At 40.5% G+C, this 17,226-nt stretch overlaps 1 protein-coding gene across 5 annotated transcripts in view; it reads right to left on the bottom strand.

Annotated features, from left to right (window-relative positions):
* Window positions 1-17,226, bottom strand: part of TSHZ2 (teashirt zinc finger homeobox 2) — a 230,466-nt gene that overhangs the window by 76,775 nt on the left and 136,465 nt on the right. For 3 of the 5 annotated variants that reach the window (XM_038166381.2, XM_027473143.3, XM_013105558.5), the window contains one exon: window positions 11,799-14,877. In XM_038166381.2, the coding sequence (XP_038022309.1) occupies window positions 11,807-14,877 (3,071 nt within the window). In that variant the 3' untranslated portion in view covers window positions 11,799-11,806. Of the gene's footprint in view, window positions 1-5,571; window positions 8,112-11,798; window positions 14,878-17,226 lie in introns of those variants that run through there. The other 2 variants (XM_038166382.2, XM_072026555.1) reach the window with 2 other exon arrangements.

Here is a 17,226-nt window from a genome sequence, read left to right as displayed (position 1 = left end):
AAATCTATTGATGTATTAGGGTCCCAAACCAGTGGCAAACAGAAAACTGCACTATGCAAGGTGCCACACAGAATTAAAGATGATCTCTCTCTTAAAAAGAGAATGACAATTTTCCAGTGATGCAGGCAGCTTTTGCTTAACAAACTGAAAACACAAGAGACTGTGGAAGCTTTCTTAAAAGTTTGGGAACAAGTAACTAACTAACTAAAAGAAATGCCAGCAGAGATAAATGCAAGGAGCAGGCCATGCTCGGTTAGAAGCTTGGGCTCATTTTGTTTTCTTTTAAGATAGCTCTGTACCATCAGTGAGCTGCTCAGCAAGGTAGAGCAGCAGCAGTGTTTCCTGCCAGTGAGCTGAGCAGGTCAGCCTGAACCCCGCAGCCTTGATGATTGCTCTGTTAACAGCCTTGTGCTGCCTTCGCCTTACCTGGGCTTTAGTTCCAGTTAGAAATAAAAACATCCCAGGGAGAGTGAGCTGTGGTCACTGCTCACTCATGTTTCCTGCTGGAGGACGGGAATGCGGAGAGGAAAGGAGGGCTGCTTCCAGGCTCTGAAATAGCTCTCCCCTACCTCATTCCTGCCCTGGGGTGACCGGCAGCATGCTAGGTGCATCGCAGGGGTATGGGGCGTATCTTCCAGCTCTGTGTTTCCCCTTCAAATTGACTGAGATCCTGCTGTGACCATGCACTTATAACGCCGGTTGTAGAGAGCTCCAGAAAACAGGAGTCCTCAGCACACGGCTGGAAGAACCATTAGTTTTCCCAAGTCACAATTATCTCTGCTACTGCGCTTGTGTCCTCTTTCCTGTCTCAATTTAAGTAAGTTACATTTCTCCCACTCTTATTACTGAGTAGATGCAGATGCCACTTTGTTCTATGTGATTTATAGCCAGTAGCTAATGTTCAGTTATAATTCCCCAGTTTAGACATGAAAAATAGCCTGTAATGCTCAACACAAGGGCCTCTCAACAATGATATATAATTTAAAAATTAACATGAGGACAGAGGAGACACAGGATTTTGAACTAGGGACTCTCTCATTCAAAGGTTAAATCTCTACAAGGTGAGCTAAAGGAATTAGTTGAGTTATTAAGTAGATGCCTCTTATATTTTCCCAGTACATTAGCTGTTGCGGTCTTTTCCAGTTCAGCTGTGCTCAGCCCCAGCGTGTTCAAAGTGCAAATGCTCATGGCACTGCATTCACACATTTGCTTTTTTTCAATGTCAAACAAACTGGAGCTTTTCAGAGCCAAAGGTCAAAGTGGAGGGCCCTTAAGAAAATCTCTTGGGAAATTATGTGATTGTTCTTATGTCTTTATTGTATATAAAATCAGGCTTCGTACATGGCTCGCCCTTCCCAAGCATCTTAAAACTATAAATGAGTCATGACTCATTCCTGCAACACCTAAGTTATATAAGTGGTCTTGTTAATTTACTGGAATATCTTGCATAACTAATCATTTCCAGGATCAAACTCTGAAGCCTCTGAAGCCTCTGAAACCTCTGAACTGGTAAAGAGCTCCTTTAGAAATATAGAGAAGTTAAATCCTAGCCTTGCACAATGAGTCAAAAACAGATCAAGGGACAGAACCTGCATCATCAGACTCACTCTGCCAAATGCATGCCATAAAAGCCCTCTTTTGTCAAAGCCCAGCAACTCAGAAAACATGGAGGGAAGTGAGGGAGAGAGGAGAAGGAGAAGAGCTTGTCTATGAAGAGTTTTTGGAGGTAGCATTCCCTTCTTTATTTTTTTGTTCACAGTAATAAGATGTAGCTCATCTCTTAGGTGTCTCCTGCTGCACTCTGTTTAACCCTGTCTCACTCCAGCTCCAATATTACATTTATGGATTACAAATTTATTGACATTTGACATTTGCATCAGCTTTCACTTGATCAACAGGAGCTTCAGCTGCCAAAGGGAATTATTGTGGAAGATTTCAACAGCCATGGGAATGCCAAAAAGGTCATTAAATCATATCGGAAAAACAATGTGTTCATAGCATTCATACATTTAGTCTTGCCAGTAAATCTTCTGGTTGATGCTTGGACCACCTACTGATGATACTCAAAGAGAAGGAGAAACAGGGAGAATCGAAGAGATGAATTAAATTAAAACCAAATGACATGAAGCCTGGCACAGTGGGATCTTTAATTTTCTACTCTATGAATCCAGAATAAGGAAAAACCAAAACAAAGCACAGTGGCTTGACTTTATCTAAGTTAATTCCCTCATATAGGCAGGGCTTAACTAAATAATCCTGAGTAATGTGTGCACCCCACATTATTGCATGCAATATGTGGGAGGTGCAGGATTCAGAAAACATATGGCACATGGAAAACAAATGACAGGGTGTGCTTTTACACTCTTTTTGGCTATACTTATCACTTTTGTTGATATTTTTTTAAAGACATGAAATATGAGTATAGGAACTTTCACACTAATCTCTTTGGAAAAATACTGAGAATTATTTTTTTTATGCGTTTGTGATTTATAGAAGAAGGACACATAATTCCTAGGAGCACAGACAATGTTTTAAAAAAACATTGATCAAATAAACAGAATTACATCCCCCATCCTCTTCTCCCTGCATGACAAACCTGGGTCTTGCATCATAAAAAACCAAGGCCAACAGATTAGGGCTCCATAGGATTATGAAGGGAAGTGAATTACTGAACTGGAAGCCCACCCACAGCCTATCTGTCTGTGTATGCCTACTCTAGGGGCGAGATTCGCTGAGGACTGAATCCATGCAGCCATTTGCCACTGAGCTGAGTGAGCATAAAGAAAGTATTAAGCTTTGCCCTTCTCCAATGGAAGAGCAGCATGTCCAGTTTACATGAAAGTGGCAAAAACTGGCCATAGCACTGTTATATCCCAGAGGAACACTTCTTCTGGGATGTCCCTTGGGATGTAGATCAATAGGTGGGTAAAAGGCAACATCAATCTTCTTAATGGCCCTGTAAAGTAAGTTGGTGGCCATGAGGACTCAGTCCCTATAGGAATCAGTGCCAGTGGCTTGACTTGACCTCAGAAATCCAGTTGGCATTGTGCAGCCACTGTTGTATTTGGAGCAGTGGTGCGGCGTGTGGCTAGGAGGTGACTGCACAGAGATTGCTTGGAGAGGGCAAAGACAGGGCACTGGGCAGGCAGCTGCTTCTAAACCTTGGCTCGAAACAAGGGAGAGAAATGGAGAGATGGAGATATGTGATGGAGGTATCTGCTGGCAGCTGTGCGCTACACTGGGATATTGGTTGTACATATCAAGATACATAATTTCAGGTAATCGATGTGGTTTTTGGTATAAACTTGGGGGTCTTTAGAAATAGGGAGTGTTTGGGAGTTTTCATTAAATGACCACATGAAAACAACAATTTCACATTTTGGATTTGAACAGTTCTATTACAGGAGAAGGGGAAAACACTTTTGTCTGTGTACTTAGTATTTTGGAGGTTTAGAAAAGCTGAGCACAAACCCAGAAGGGGTCTCAGTAACATTATCCATGAGCAATAGAACAAGCAGTTTTGCCTCCTCTGAATTACTGGTCCATGCTAATATGAAGCCTGCAGTGAGACTGGAAGTCCTCCTCTGTGTACAGCTGAGAGAGAAATCTGATCCCCAGCTTGCTGATTGAGGGTGGTGGTTTTATCCCATCATGGGAAATTCTCATGGAAAGCAAAATGGAGAAAAGAAGGGCCCCCTTAGATCTGGGGGCCTGATGCCACTTCTAAAGTCTAGGTGTGATTTCTTCCTTGCCTGTGCTTAGCTAGGTGCAAAGAACAACCACACAGACTCAGCACCACTCTGTCTGCCAAGGGCTGGTTTGTACGTCCCCTGCTTCCTGCTTTACAAGGGGGCACCTCCAGAGCTCACCCCAAGAGGCCTCAGAGTTGTGCCCAAGTTTCTGCAGTGATCAAGAAGATCTCACGTGCTCTGCAGCTCTGGAAGCAGGGGAGCAAAATCTCCTCTGGCCAAAGAAGTCCCTGAACTGCAAAACTGGAGGCTGGGAGAATCCTTTATGGATGGAAAAGGGTGAGCCTTTGACCCAGCCCTCTATAGCTATTCTGATGTTCTCCCTCACTCCTATTCAGCTTTAAGAGAGGAAACAAAATGTCATAACGAAAGTCTTAGCAGTGTTCAGTTGTTACACGCCTCCTGATAGAAAGGACTGTGCATGCTTAGGGCTAGGGAATAGAACGTGAGCACCAAGCGAAGGCAGTTCTTCACTTACAGCTGAAGGCTATGAGCTCGATGGCACAGAAGCTCAGGCTGCTACTGGTGCAGGGAGAGGCTGTGCCGCTGGGGAAGGGGGAGGCTCCCTCCAGCACCTCAGCTTTTGGAGCCTGAGGGACTGCACGGCACAAGCAGCAGAACCTGACCTTGGCCTTCACCAGACTGTGCAGATAACTGCTGGGAAAGGCAGGAGAAGTAGGATCACATGGAGGTCATGGCCTTACTGATCTCTTTTTTTTCGGGTGAGCTTGAGGGCTGAAATGTTTTGGTTCTCCAGTGCATCCCGAACCCACCGTTTTCATCCCCTCCTGGAGCTCTTGGGTGGCTGTGTGAATCGCAGATGGGCCTGGCAGGAGAAAGGGAAACCAGAGGATGCTGAGAATGCTCTGGCAAACCACATCCTCGCCTTTCTCTTCCTGGCCTGATTTGATGCCTTGCAGCTGCTACTGCATGCACAGGGTTTCAATGCCAGGTCGCTCAATAATAAATCAGAAAGAAACTGCTGGGGTAAGGGGTCATGGGGATTCTGAACATCTCATTCACTCTGAGGCTTGTGATCCTCCGCAGTACAGGCTTCCCAAAGGACAAACTCCTCTGTACCCACTCTGCTGTAGCAAAGCACTGAGCAAATGGTCTTTGCTGGGCTGAGCAGGCGAGGGAAGGCAGCAGCTGCCAGCGCACTCCGTCGCTTGATCTGACACAGTTGCTCGAGGAGGTGGAGTGGAGGGAGCAACCACATGAAAACCACTCCAGCCACCTCTCCTTTCCCTTCAAAAATGTCATTTTGGCACCCTCCACTCTCTATAACAATGTTTATCATTGTTCTTCGATTGTCTAGGACAATAAATGGTTAGAAATGAGCATATATCACCAGGAAATCTCTGCCTGCCCCTTCCCCCAAGCAGTGTCATAAAAACGTACAAATTCACATTAATAATGAAGTGCATTTCCCCGAGAAGCCACTGTGTATCTCAGGGAGAGCAGGCAAGGTGGCAGTTGCTGCAGAGTTTCCTATTAAAGAGCAGAGCAAATACTCATAAATCTGATGAGGGGCCAAAGCACATGTTAGGGCTGTCTCCCTCTTAATGGAACCTTTTCTGAAATGAAAAAAATATATATCTCGATACATTCAGGGTATTCATTAGACATGACAACCTCCTCCACTCCCCCATCCTTCCCTCCCCCACTCCTGCATGTGCTGACCCCTGGCAAAAGAGCTGGTGCTGAGTGCTGCCAGGGAGGGATTTTGGAGGGGAGGAGGAATTGTTTTGTTTTAATAAAGGGAATGTGTAAATTTCCTACAAGGAACAAGTCCCCTCTTCCCCCCATCTCCCTCCTTTCCTCCACCCCAGCAAGCTGCCACCATACCCTCTGTTTCTGCCCCCCTCTTGGTCTCTGCTGTGCCTCTCATCCTTCCCATGTGTCCAGAACCAATAGAACCAATGCTGTGCCCCAAAGCAGGACCCCTCTTGTAGAACTGAGCATAGGGAACCTTTCCTGCCATCTCCCACCTTCCAGGGATCAGTCAATTCATGCTCTCAGGATGCACAAACCTTCAGACCAGGGAAGGTGGCAGGGTGGAGTCTCAGTCCCCTCAGTTCTCCAGGAGCCGTGGTTTTGCTACCTGGTGCAGTGACTTGATGTTAGAGCCCTTATCACAGACTGGAAACCCAGGATCTGCTGCCCCTTTCTCGAAGGCGAGTTGAAAAACACCGTCACAGTTAAGAAATAAGCTCTGTGCTGTGCATGGCTTCTTCTACCTCATTTCTCTTCTTGCAGAAAGGGTCCTGAGTGGCATCTGTGCTGGTGTAAATCCTGCATGACTTCATTGCTGTACAAAAACTAGTGCAAAGGCCAGACCTTTCCCATCAATGGACCCTGCCTAGATGCGCAAACAGACCCAGCTCTGAACCCAGGAGAGAAAGAATAAGGCCTGAAGACTACAGCTTAATAATCATGAATTATCTGCTCATTATCCCAATAAATAGTGAAAAATCTCTTCCTCCTTTCCTCCTCCCATGAAGTCATATCTATAATTTTCCTCATTTTCCATCTGTGCTCCATCATATTTGCACAGGGTGATCATCCTGCTAAATTGCATTATTTTTATTGAAAGGTGCTTTTGAGGGCTGGATGCTGCTCATGTCTTTTCCTTTTGTTATTGATCTTTGCTACTTGGTTGCTGAAGTGTAAAATGTATAAGACTCAAATACTCTCCCTTTGAAATTTCACTGGGTAAAAATGTTCTGCTATAGATTATGAAGGCTGTAGCATTTAATAATATCAGATGCAGCAAGGAGAAGGTATGATTTTGATATCCTTATGAATAGTGAATACTTGAAGAGGTAGGTGCTATTCAAGGTTAGTTAAGGTCTGGTCAAAATGCTTAAAAGTTGCTTTTTCTTTGTGAATTGAAGAATTCCTGCCATTTGGGGGCAGGAACTGTCATTTGCAGTATGCTCATACAGAGCCTAGAAACAGTATCGGTTGACCTAATGCAATGTTAAATAATACTGATCTTAATGGTAACCTGTAGTATTCCTAAAAAGCAAGTAAATCTGCACTGATATATCTGTGCTGATGTCCTCTGATCTGGCCTGACCCTGCTCTCAGGGAAGCCAAGAACACACTATTACAGGTTTTGCAAGGGCTAGTGCTAGACTGAAGAAACTTTATCCAGGCAAAGTTTGAAGGTTTGAAAATGTTAAATTGAAAATGTTGTGATCTAGTGTTTTGGGGAAACAGTGAGAAATTTCAAAAGATGAGAAATTTCAAAGGATGAGGGGACTGAGGCTTCACTGGAACACAACTATTTTGAGGGAGGAGTGATCACTTGGAGGTAGGGATCTGAGGACGGGCTCTGCATCTCTCCTCCACCACAGAGGAAAGGCCAACTTATTCCTTTTCCTAGTGTACTGCCTCGTCATTTCCCTTTTCTGGTGCTCAGCAATTTTACCCACTTTATCCCAACAAAAGTCTGTTTTAAAATGAGATGTCCATGCAGAATATATATATATTTTTTTCCATTGTCAAGTAGGGTGTTAGAAAAGTCCCGTTCAAACCAGGTAATCAAGGCTTTCTTTGTGGTGAACCCTCTCTTTCTGGCTGATGACAAGGTGAGCAGAACCCTTGAGCAGTTTCGTTGGTAAATTCTGCTTACAATGTCATGGTGGACATAACTGCAGTCCCAGCATGTTTGATTCTTCTAAGAGGGTCTCAGTTTTTAATGTTTGCTGCTAAGAAGAAGTGAAACATGAAGAGCAAGCTAAATTCTCTAAAATACAGTTTTGGACAACTAATTCATGCAATTGGCCTTGCCTGTGTACCACCAATATTGGCTAATAGCAGAATGTGATGTTCAGAGCAGCTCCTACTGTTTCAGAGGAGATGAGAAAATAAAATCCACAGACAAAAAAAATCTTCTATTTTGGTATACTTAACACATACAGTTATCTACGTGTCCTATATATCATTTAACAAATTGCTTTGCAATTCTTACAGGGCGTGGTATAATGACTGATTTAAAATCACTGCATTGCTTAAACTGCATTGTTCTTCATCAAGTTGAGTCATTTTTATGTGAAGTGTCAAGCTCTCTAACAAATAACTGCTGCCAGACAAATCAAGTTCCTCATCTTAAAGCTACGGCTAAATAGTTTATAGCTTTAATCTGCTCACTGAGGTGTGCAGTCTATGACAGTAATTATAAATGCAAGGAGAAATTATAGCTGAATGCTTTAACTGCATTAGGAGCCATTTGATGAACAATCATGATTGCCTGCTCATTTTCAACAATAGAGGGCAAGTTAGTGTCAGTGCATTAGAGGATTTTCAGTTCTGCTCTGCTCTTTCTTCCATTTACCACAGAATGTCAGTTGTCTCCTATAAAGTAGAAAAAAAAGCACTGTAGAAGCTTTAAACTTGATGGTTAAAAAAAGACAAAGGAGGAAACAGAGAGAAAAACTGTTTATCATTATGACTCATTTTTTTGTTTTGCAGCAGCCTTACTTTCAAATTAGTTCATTTCAGGTAGCTGTTTGTTTACTTATCAGGGTCTTTTAAAAAGAAATCTCTCCAATCAAGTTGGTAAATTTAACTCTATGGAGACTTATTTCTATAAAAAGTCATAGATAAGAACAGAGAGAGCCTCGGTTACTGACCAGTTTCTAGCCAACCCTATCACCTGAATTTAAAGTGAGAAATAAAATTTTGCATTGTCTTTTCTTCTTGGATCAAGTTAAAAATTCTAGTTTAAATAAAAAAAAAATAATAAAAAAAATAAATGCTCTTCAAAGGTCTTAGTCAACAAACAAATTAAATCTGATTAAAGCCATGCTCCCTAATGTTCATGGGTTGTCTTTGAAGAATAGCAATAAAAACAGTTTTGTAGCAGGTTAAATGAATGAGAATAGAGACATCTGATTGTTGCATATTACACATGATTTTACATTATATTACTAAGCCCATATCAGTTAAAGGAATTCAAGAAAACACCAAAGATGAATATAAAACAGACATGTATGTCTTTACATTTAAGAAGAATTTATAGTGAATTTCTTATAAACAGGCTCACAGAGGTCTTAGAAATAAAACCATATACATAACACATTTTTCTACAGTACTATCACCGATTATTCATTCATATTTTAATGATAGTCAACATTTTAAAATAACTTTTAATAGTATATTTCATTAAAATATATAAAGTAGTTAAAGTATTTCTCTACTGAGTACACTTTCCACTGTTTTATTTCCATTTATTTCCATATATTTTCTCTACTTTTATTTCTATTCCACTACAGTATTGCCTAGAAGTGAATGCAGATGCATGTGTACATTTTAAGAATTTCAGTATGCTTTATATTTCTTGTTTCTAAATACTGTGCTCTTCTCTATGTTTTTATTCAAATGCATACTGAATCCTAAAATACATGGTATGAATAAGTAAACCCTGAAAATCTCTGTTATTTGATTTAGTCTCCTTGTAGATCTCAGGAAGAAACCATATGAATAAACTCTGGCCTCCACACTTTTAACATAGTCAGAACTTAGGTAGGCTTACAGCTCCAAAACTGTAATAAAATCTTTACAATGCTATCCAAAATACCCCATCATTTCATACAATTTGTGCTATCATGCATACCAACTAAAATTATAGTTCCAGATAACAGTGCTATCACTCTGTCATTGCAATTTAAATATATTTTTTCAAAGGTAAGATACAACCTGCATCTTGATATAAATTAGAAATGGATGAGTATTAAAAGGACAGCAATTTCTGGGTACCCAAAGGCAGGAAGGACAGTACCTTATTTATGTAGTCACATATCACCTGAATAATACCCGTGATGTGTCTGTGGAGGTTATTACAATGCAGAAACCATTTTTTTCCCTCTGAGATTTTTTTTTCTTTGTACTTCTTCCCCAAATCCTGAGGAATAGTAACATGTTTATAAAGGTGGGTGTTTGGTTTGCCTCTTCATAATAACATGGTGCTTTTAAGACCAAATCTGAAACATTTGTCAGGTATTAAGCCATGAATATGCCAAAATAGCTGTTTTATTAATATGTTTGGCAGATAGCTTTTGTTTGATAGTACCCAAATTATTGGTTTGCTCTGATATCTCTTGTGTGAAAACTATGAATGTCAAAGTCTTAATAATCGTTAACTGGTGAGGAAGGAAATGAAATATGGTACATTTTTCCCAACCAATCTCTTGCAATTTTCTGATATTTTGGCAGGTATATTGATTTTGAAGGGTTATAGAATGGTTAGGCAGAAAATCAGTTATTATCAGACAAACAAGGAACATTTATTTTCTGTTTTTGTACTAGATTCTAATGTTGGGTTAAAAATGCCAAAATGGACATTTAAGGATATTAGCATTATTGAGAAAATAAACTCCCTTTGAGTTGAACTGTATTTTTCTGGCTAAAATACGCAGAAGGAATAAATCCAGTCATAGACAGACAGTACATACATGATGTATGCAAAACTTAAACCTTACTGCACTTGAATACTGACGTTATACTCTATAGTAATAGCTTATATTACCCATCCCAAAGTAACCCTTTGATTAGTGGTTTAAATTATTCAAAAGTAGTCTTTTTATCGAAGCTTAAGTGATGCATAGTCCTTGTGCTGGCTTTGTACACCGAAAGTGTTTTTTAAAGCCTCCTGAATATTTGCAGCAAACAAATGTGAAATCTTCACACAAACGGGTATTCATCCTCAAAGTGCTTGCACCCTCAATTAGCCAGAGAATAGCCACAATAGCAGCTGGCGTAAGTGACAATTCACAACACATCTTTAATTTTGACTGTCTGATGAATTCATTTTCCAAATGTTATCTAAGTAATGAACATGTTGGAGAAAATCTGAATCTGCACATGATTATTCTGCAAACAGAAGCAGTGCCTGAGTTTGCTGGTGAAATTGCTGGGAATGACTAACAGAGCCTTGCTGGAAATAAACGTGTTAGAACAGAAAACTTCTATTTGGACTTTTAGTTGATGTCTGCATATTTATTTAAATCAAGAAGATTCAAGTTTGTGAATCAAGCAAAATTAAAAACGCAAAAATTGTGTGTAATCTGAATATTACATTACATATTATAAACATTGATTGTGGCAGTACTTCGTTTGGTGCATCTTTCAGCAAAAAAATAAAATAAAAAATACCAACAGTAATGTATAAGTATCCTATTAACAGGTCTTTGAAATATTAACCTTGTAAAAAAATCTAGCAGTTTCCTCAATTAAGCATCAACCCCCTCCCTCCCAGGTTATACGAAATCTTGCACTGAAGTCAGTGATGTTCCTGGATTGACATGCCCACCAACATGAAACAAAATATAATCACACATCTTCAGGATTAAAAAAGGAACGAGCAGAGACATGATGGAGAGGAAGGTTAAACTGATGTTACAAAAAAGGCCACTCACAATAGTAAATGTTTAAGTAAGTGTAAAATATTAAAATATTTTACAAAACTGAATATCCAAATATTATTGAAAGAATAACCAAACTTCTGGACATAAACTTTTCAATTATTAGTAGATTCTTCAGGTTGGGTTTGAGTGTGTGAGGAACTTGGACTATTTATTATTTTGCTAATTTGACATTTGAATTGTCTTCTTTTCCCCCATCAAAATCAGATTTACAGGTGTGTTAGCACTGAAGGTTGTAATCTTTTGGTTTTCAGTGCGCTTTTTTTTTTTTTTTTTTCCATTCTCATCGTAAAAGAGTAGCATCTAGTTGTTGCATTCCACATTGAAGTGCATAGGATGTGAAAACTATTAATTCTTAGAAACAGAAAGAGAGTGAGAACTGGGAAAACAGCTATTTTGAAAATAAGAAGCAACTTTTCTGTATGGGGCAATGTAGTTCTGCATTTATCAAGCTCTCTTCCTGAAAACATTATAAAATGAATGTGTACATGCAATCAGATTAATGAAGCAGCAGTACATTATGCATTTTATAGTGTTTTCCTACATTTCATAAAGTACGAATGTTTTAAGAGGCCTCCTCACAAGGATGAAATCAAAACTCACTATAGAGCATGCATACCTTAAGAGTTATTCTTCATCCACTTCTGCTACAAATTGTGAATGGTGTTCTGGTGACTTGCTGTGTGTTTTGCTTAGATGAAGTTTTACTGCATGTTTGCTCGCAAATGTCCGACAGCACAACTTACATTTGAACTTAGAGTCTGTGTCCTCTTCTCCAGCTATTGTTTCAGGAGATCTTTGAACTGAAACTCTGGAGATTTCTTGCTCTACCTTGGTTTGCTGCTCCACAGCCAGCCTGTTCATGTCTTTCATTTGGAAACCTAGATGAGATTCTAAGTGGCTAATGTAAGTAGATGGGGTTCGAAATTGAGATGCACAGTCGCTGCAATAAAAGACTGGATGCCCTTTGTCCATGTTTTTCAAAAACTTTGTTCCTCCGGTTTTCCTAAGTTGGTACTTGACGTTTGCCAACCAATGGCTGATGGTGGTCATTGACAGTCCGGTAAATTTTGAAATCTGCATACGCTCCTGTGGGCCTAGATCTGATAATAAATATTTACCTTCGGATGTCTGGAAGAGGCTGGAAGCAAATTGAGCCTGCAAAATGAGGAGATGCTGAGGGTTCCAGTTTGACTGTCTGCCCTTCCTTTTATGCAGAGTGGAGACTTCTGTTGAGACATCCTCAAAGCGTCGGACATCTATTTCCAATTTCATAGATGGGATCCTTGAAGATGCAGCAGGTTTTGGTGTAGTAGCTTTGGGAAGAACTTTGACCATGTCAGCAATGTCAGACAGAGCATGTTTTTGAGGTGGAGAAGTACAGGATTGTGCTTGAGCTGACTCAGCTTTCTTGCCTTTAGATTTGGTCAGGTCAATAGGCTGATCATTGTTTTCAAACAAATAGTGCCTGGACACACTTGCAGGCTTTGGTGGGGTTGGAGTAGGAGATAACACTGGCTTCTCCATCATATTTAGATTAGATTTGTGGAACATAGAAATTGTGCTAGAGCTGGGACTGGAGTTGGATTGAGGCCGTAAAGGCTCTGTGGCTTTGCCCAAGTGATTATTTAGTACTGACTGCAGGGCACTGAGAGGGTTGACACAAGGCAGCTCAGATGAATGGTTGGCAGCAGCACAACCATTGCTAAGAGAAGCTGCTGTTGGTTCCTTGAGGACTGGTTTTTCTTTTCCACTGTCCTCTTTAATTTTGTCTTCTTCTTTCAAGGGGCATGGTTCCGTCTTTTTTGGCTCCACAGAGACTTCAGATTTGAGGGGAGGTTCTCTTTCACTCTGACTGAGTGAGGCAGGCTCAGCTTGGATGCTATCTTTAGCATAGTCCTTTTGTACTTCCTCCTTGTCATCAGTTTCTTTCTTCACTTGAGTGCACTGGGCCACATTTGCTGATATAGGGACCAGAGGCATGACCTTCCACTTTGGAGCTATGGGCCTCAACTTATTGGTGATGGTTGGCCTGATTTGCAGTACTTGGGAACCCACAGGCAAAGATGGCTTAGCTCCCTCTGAGAGCTGATAAGCTGCGTGGATGCTGGGGTATGCGCTCCAGCTGGGTGCTCCATTCTGAGCTTTATTGATGGCTGTTGTGACAGTGTTCTCCAAAGACTTTAAAATGTCCCCACCACCCTTTGAACCATCTTCTAAATCTTCTTCTCTGAGGTACTGGTATTTCATTGTGGGATCCAGTGGTTTCTGAAGGGTGTCTTCATACTCTTCAGTTTTCACTGCTTTCTCATCTTTGTTTGCATCATCAGTTTTATCTTTTTTACTTTCTTTTTTTATTTCAGAAGTGGGAGCTATGCATTCTGCAGATGATTTACTGTTTGATTTTGAAACCGGGCTGTCATTGGCTGGTGCTTCAGACAGTGATTGCATTTTTTCCACAGCTAGAGGATCCAGAACAAGTTGCTTTCCTTTCTTTGAAGCTGAACTTGTGACTTTCAAGAAATGGCCAGTAACCATCATGTGGGTCGTGAGCTGCTGCAAGGTGTCATGGGAGCTTCCACACTCCATACACTTCAAAATCTGGGATTTACAGGCCTCAAACTGCCAAGTATAGCTGGCGCCATTCTGGTAGCCATAGCGGTTGTTAGATGACAACTGCAGGTTCGCGTTCTTCTGCGGAGAAAAAGAATCTGAGAAAGACCCCGTTGTGGAATCGGGGGAACAAGGCCTGTTAACATCAAACACACGTTTCTTTGCTGGAGTGACCATTTTTGAAGAAATGGTTGGTACCGGCTCCTTCAAAGGCACTTTTTGGTAATGTTTTGTTTTTATCATATGAACGCTCAGATCTTGAAGGGAATCGAAGGAGTCACCACAGAACATACACTTCAGAACTTTTTGTGCATCTTCCTTGTCCATGTCCTGGAAAGCCCTTTTTCGAGGCTTTGAGTAGCTGGTAGGTCTGTGCTTGTCCTTTTTGTGGTTGTCATCTTGATAGTGACCTGTTTCATTCATATGAACTGTTAGTTCGACCAGCGTGTCATAGGCAGCACTGCACTGCCGGCACCGAAACCTGCTGGCGCCTGTGAAAACAGTTCCACACATTTTGCTGCTCTGCCTGTAGAGCTGGACGGAGCTGAACAGGTTGGGTTTCGAGACAGGTCTGGAAGGTAAATTCTGTTGTAAGCTTTTTGACAGTGCGTCTTGGTGCCAATCAAAATCAGCTTTGTTCCCTCCATTTCTGTTGTCACAACTCCTCTTTTCAGAGTTAGACAACTTGAAACCCAGCCCTAAGCCTGTCCAATAAGAGTCTGACAGTATGTTGGCATAGACCGCTGTCATTTTATCCATGCAATTGTGTGCTTCATTCTGGGCTTTGGGATGGGTGCTGGTTTTTGGATCCTGTGGCTCTCTAGAGCAAATGCTTTTAATATCTGTCACGTGGTCACTACCATCACTTAGTAGTGATTCATTTTCTGCATCCTGGTTAGATATATGACTGACAGGGGAATTCTGGTAACTAAAGTTCCCTTTCTGCTCAGGACCCACATCATGTTCCTCATCCGTGCCAGTGTCATTGCTGCCCTGGAGGTGAGCAGTTGAATTGTTGTCATCATCATCTTCTTCCTCCTCCTTTATATCTTCTTCTTCCTTTAAATCTTCCTCTTGGACATAACCTGAAATGTAATGTCAATATATGAAATAACTTGCTAAAGGAGAATGCTACAGTTCAAGATTTCTAGTTTCACTGTGTTTTCTTTACTGGACTTCATTTTAATCTACAACTTTATTGCTTGTTACTTCTGGAAGTGAAAAAAAGCCAAATGATGTCTCTTTTTGTGAAGGTTGCTGCATTTTATTGGCAGATGATCATAATTCTTTATAACTGCCAGAGATTCTGAGTTAATAATTTTCCTGTCATGGGACTATAATTCTAACTGTCCTGTAATGGGACAGTTGGAAAATTCATATGTAAGAACTTAAAGTTTATTCTAAAAGCTTCAATTCTATCAAATTGTTTTTAGCCTCAGTGAAAGGAAGGGTAGAATTGGCAAGAAATAGAAGAAAAATAACTGCCATAATCTTCCTGGTTCATAGAATCATCTAGGTACAGTAATCTTTTGCCATTTGATCACCTAAAAAAAGCACTTTAGAACGTACACAAATAATTTATATGTCAAAATACAACATTTGAAAGCACTAATAGGCTTAAGTGGAACTCTTTTGTTTGTAAAAATAATGTACTGTGTGCCATAAAAGCAAATTGTGCTTTGATAAAAACACGTACATATGTTTCAGGGCGAGAACCCTTGGAAGTTACAGAAGAGTATTTGGATGTGACAGAGGTAGACCAAAGTTAACTATAAAACTGGAAAAATAGAATAAATCCAGAATGATTTTCTTTGACAAATGAACTACGTAATTAATTAAAATGAACTTGATAATATAAGAGTTGTAAATTTTTAAATTAATTAAGGATTTTTTTTTTTTTCCCCCTGGCCCTACATCAGTAGTACTTCTCTTGAAATTATCGGAAATAACCTAGGTAGAAATAGACTGAAGAATCAGAAAAGGGGATCCTTAAGGGTGAACCATCTCCACTGCAGTCACTGTATAAATTCCCATCAACCCATCACAACCAACAATTCACTCCCAGAAGGGATGGAGCAGTAGAACTGGTTCAGACATTTTTTTCACAAGATTCTTGAGTAATTTTTTTAACAGCCATTGCAGAGCTGTTACATGCAATGCAAGCAGCTATTGAAACAATTCACTGTTACAGACAGCTACTCATCAAAACCAAGCACTGATTTCAGAAGCACAGGTCTTTGCAGGAGATAATTCAATGTGCTCTTTCAGGTAGGAGCCAACACTGTGGTGCTAACCCTTGGGATTGCACAGCAGGGGTACTTTACTCTGCATGCTGAAGACCTAGCTTTTTGTGTCATGTAATTTTGTAAAACCACAACTCCAAAACTCCCCAGTTAAAGCTGCCCTTAAAAGTAACAAGGCAAAAATAAAATAAAACTCTACTAGCTGTAATTGTGAAGTAAGACTTTAAATCATAACGTTAAAAGCTCAGAAAGAACAAGGCAAATGAACCTAAAAGTGTTACTTGTTTAAAATCCAATTCCTTCCCAACTTCTAAGAAAAGCCAATGAATGGCTTTTTGAGAACCTGGCTTATTTTGACATGCTGAATTTGGTAATCTTGTGCAAATTATATTCTTACAGCAAATCCAAATAGAGGGGCAGAAAAGCTAGAAACATTTTTGTTAACATACAGAAGAGGCCTTTCACATTTTTTTCATCTTTCAATTTTCCAACCTACGTGCATTTAAGAAGAACTGGGAATGCATCAGACCCCTTCTAACAAGAGTTTATGGTCAAGCCAAAGAAATGAACCACAATTGTTTCCTGGATTAACCTGCAGCATACAAAGAGGGAAACAATGGCTCTCTCTGTGCTGTGCTAAGAAACCCACATAAACCATCTTTCCTACACCATTCCCATAGTTTTAGGACCTGTGCAGATCCCAACAGCTTAGAGCTGGGCTTGACTTACTCCAGGCAGCTTCATGACCAGAGGTATAGGTAGCAGTAGTGGCTAAGAGCAAAGGACTTGGACACCATCTTAACAGGAGGAAATAACGATCATATTTGGGAGGAATGCTATGCACTTCAGGAGATGCTTTCAGCAAAGTAGATAACATTAAATGTTGTGTTAAATATTAAACCAGTAAGTCTTTTAGCAGTATGTTGGGGTACAGCAAATATTAGTAGCCCCATTTACAGATGATCAGACAGTAAAGACAATACTAAGAGTAAAATATTTATCTCACCACCCTGAATGTCTTCCCTGATAACAAGATAACGCTTTCCATGTATCCCTTTCTAAGCTCAAATGTTTTTCAGGGGGATGTGGAGAATGGAGGGACATGGAGGCGGCAAAACTCCTGCACGTCACGAGCAGTAACCTTGTTAAACAAGCAGCATGAACTGATGAGCAGGACTGACATGGTTCTCG

Source organism: Anas platyrhynchos, chromosome 21 (assembly GCF_047663525.1).
Source record: "Anas platyrhynchos isolate ZD024472 breed Pekin duck chromosome 21, IASCAAS_PekinDuck_T2T, whole genome shotgun sequence".
NCBI classification, from domain to species: Eukaryota; Metazoa; Chordata; class Aves; order Anseriformes; family Anatidae; genus Anas; species Anas platyrhynchos.
This window is presented reverse-complemented; position numbering and strand designations above follow the sequence as displayed.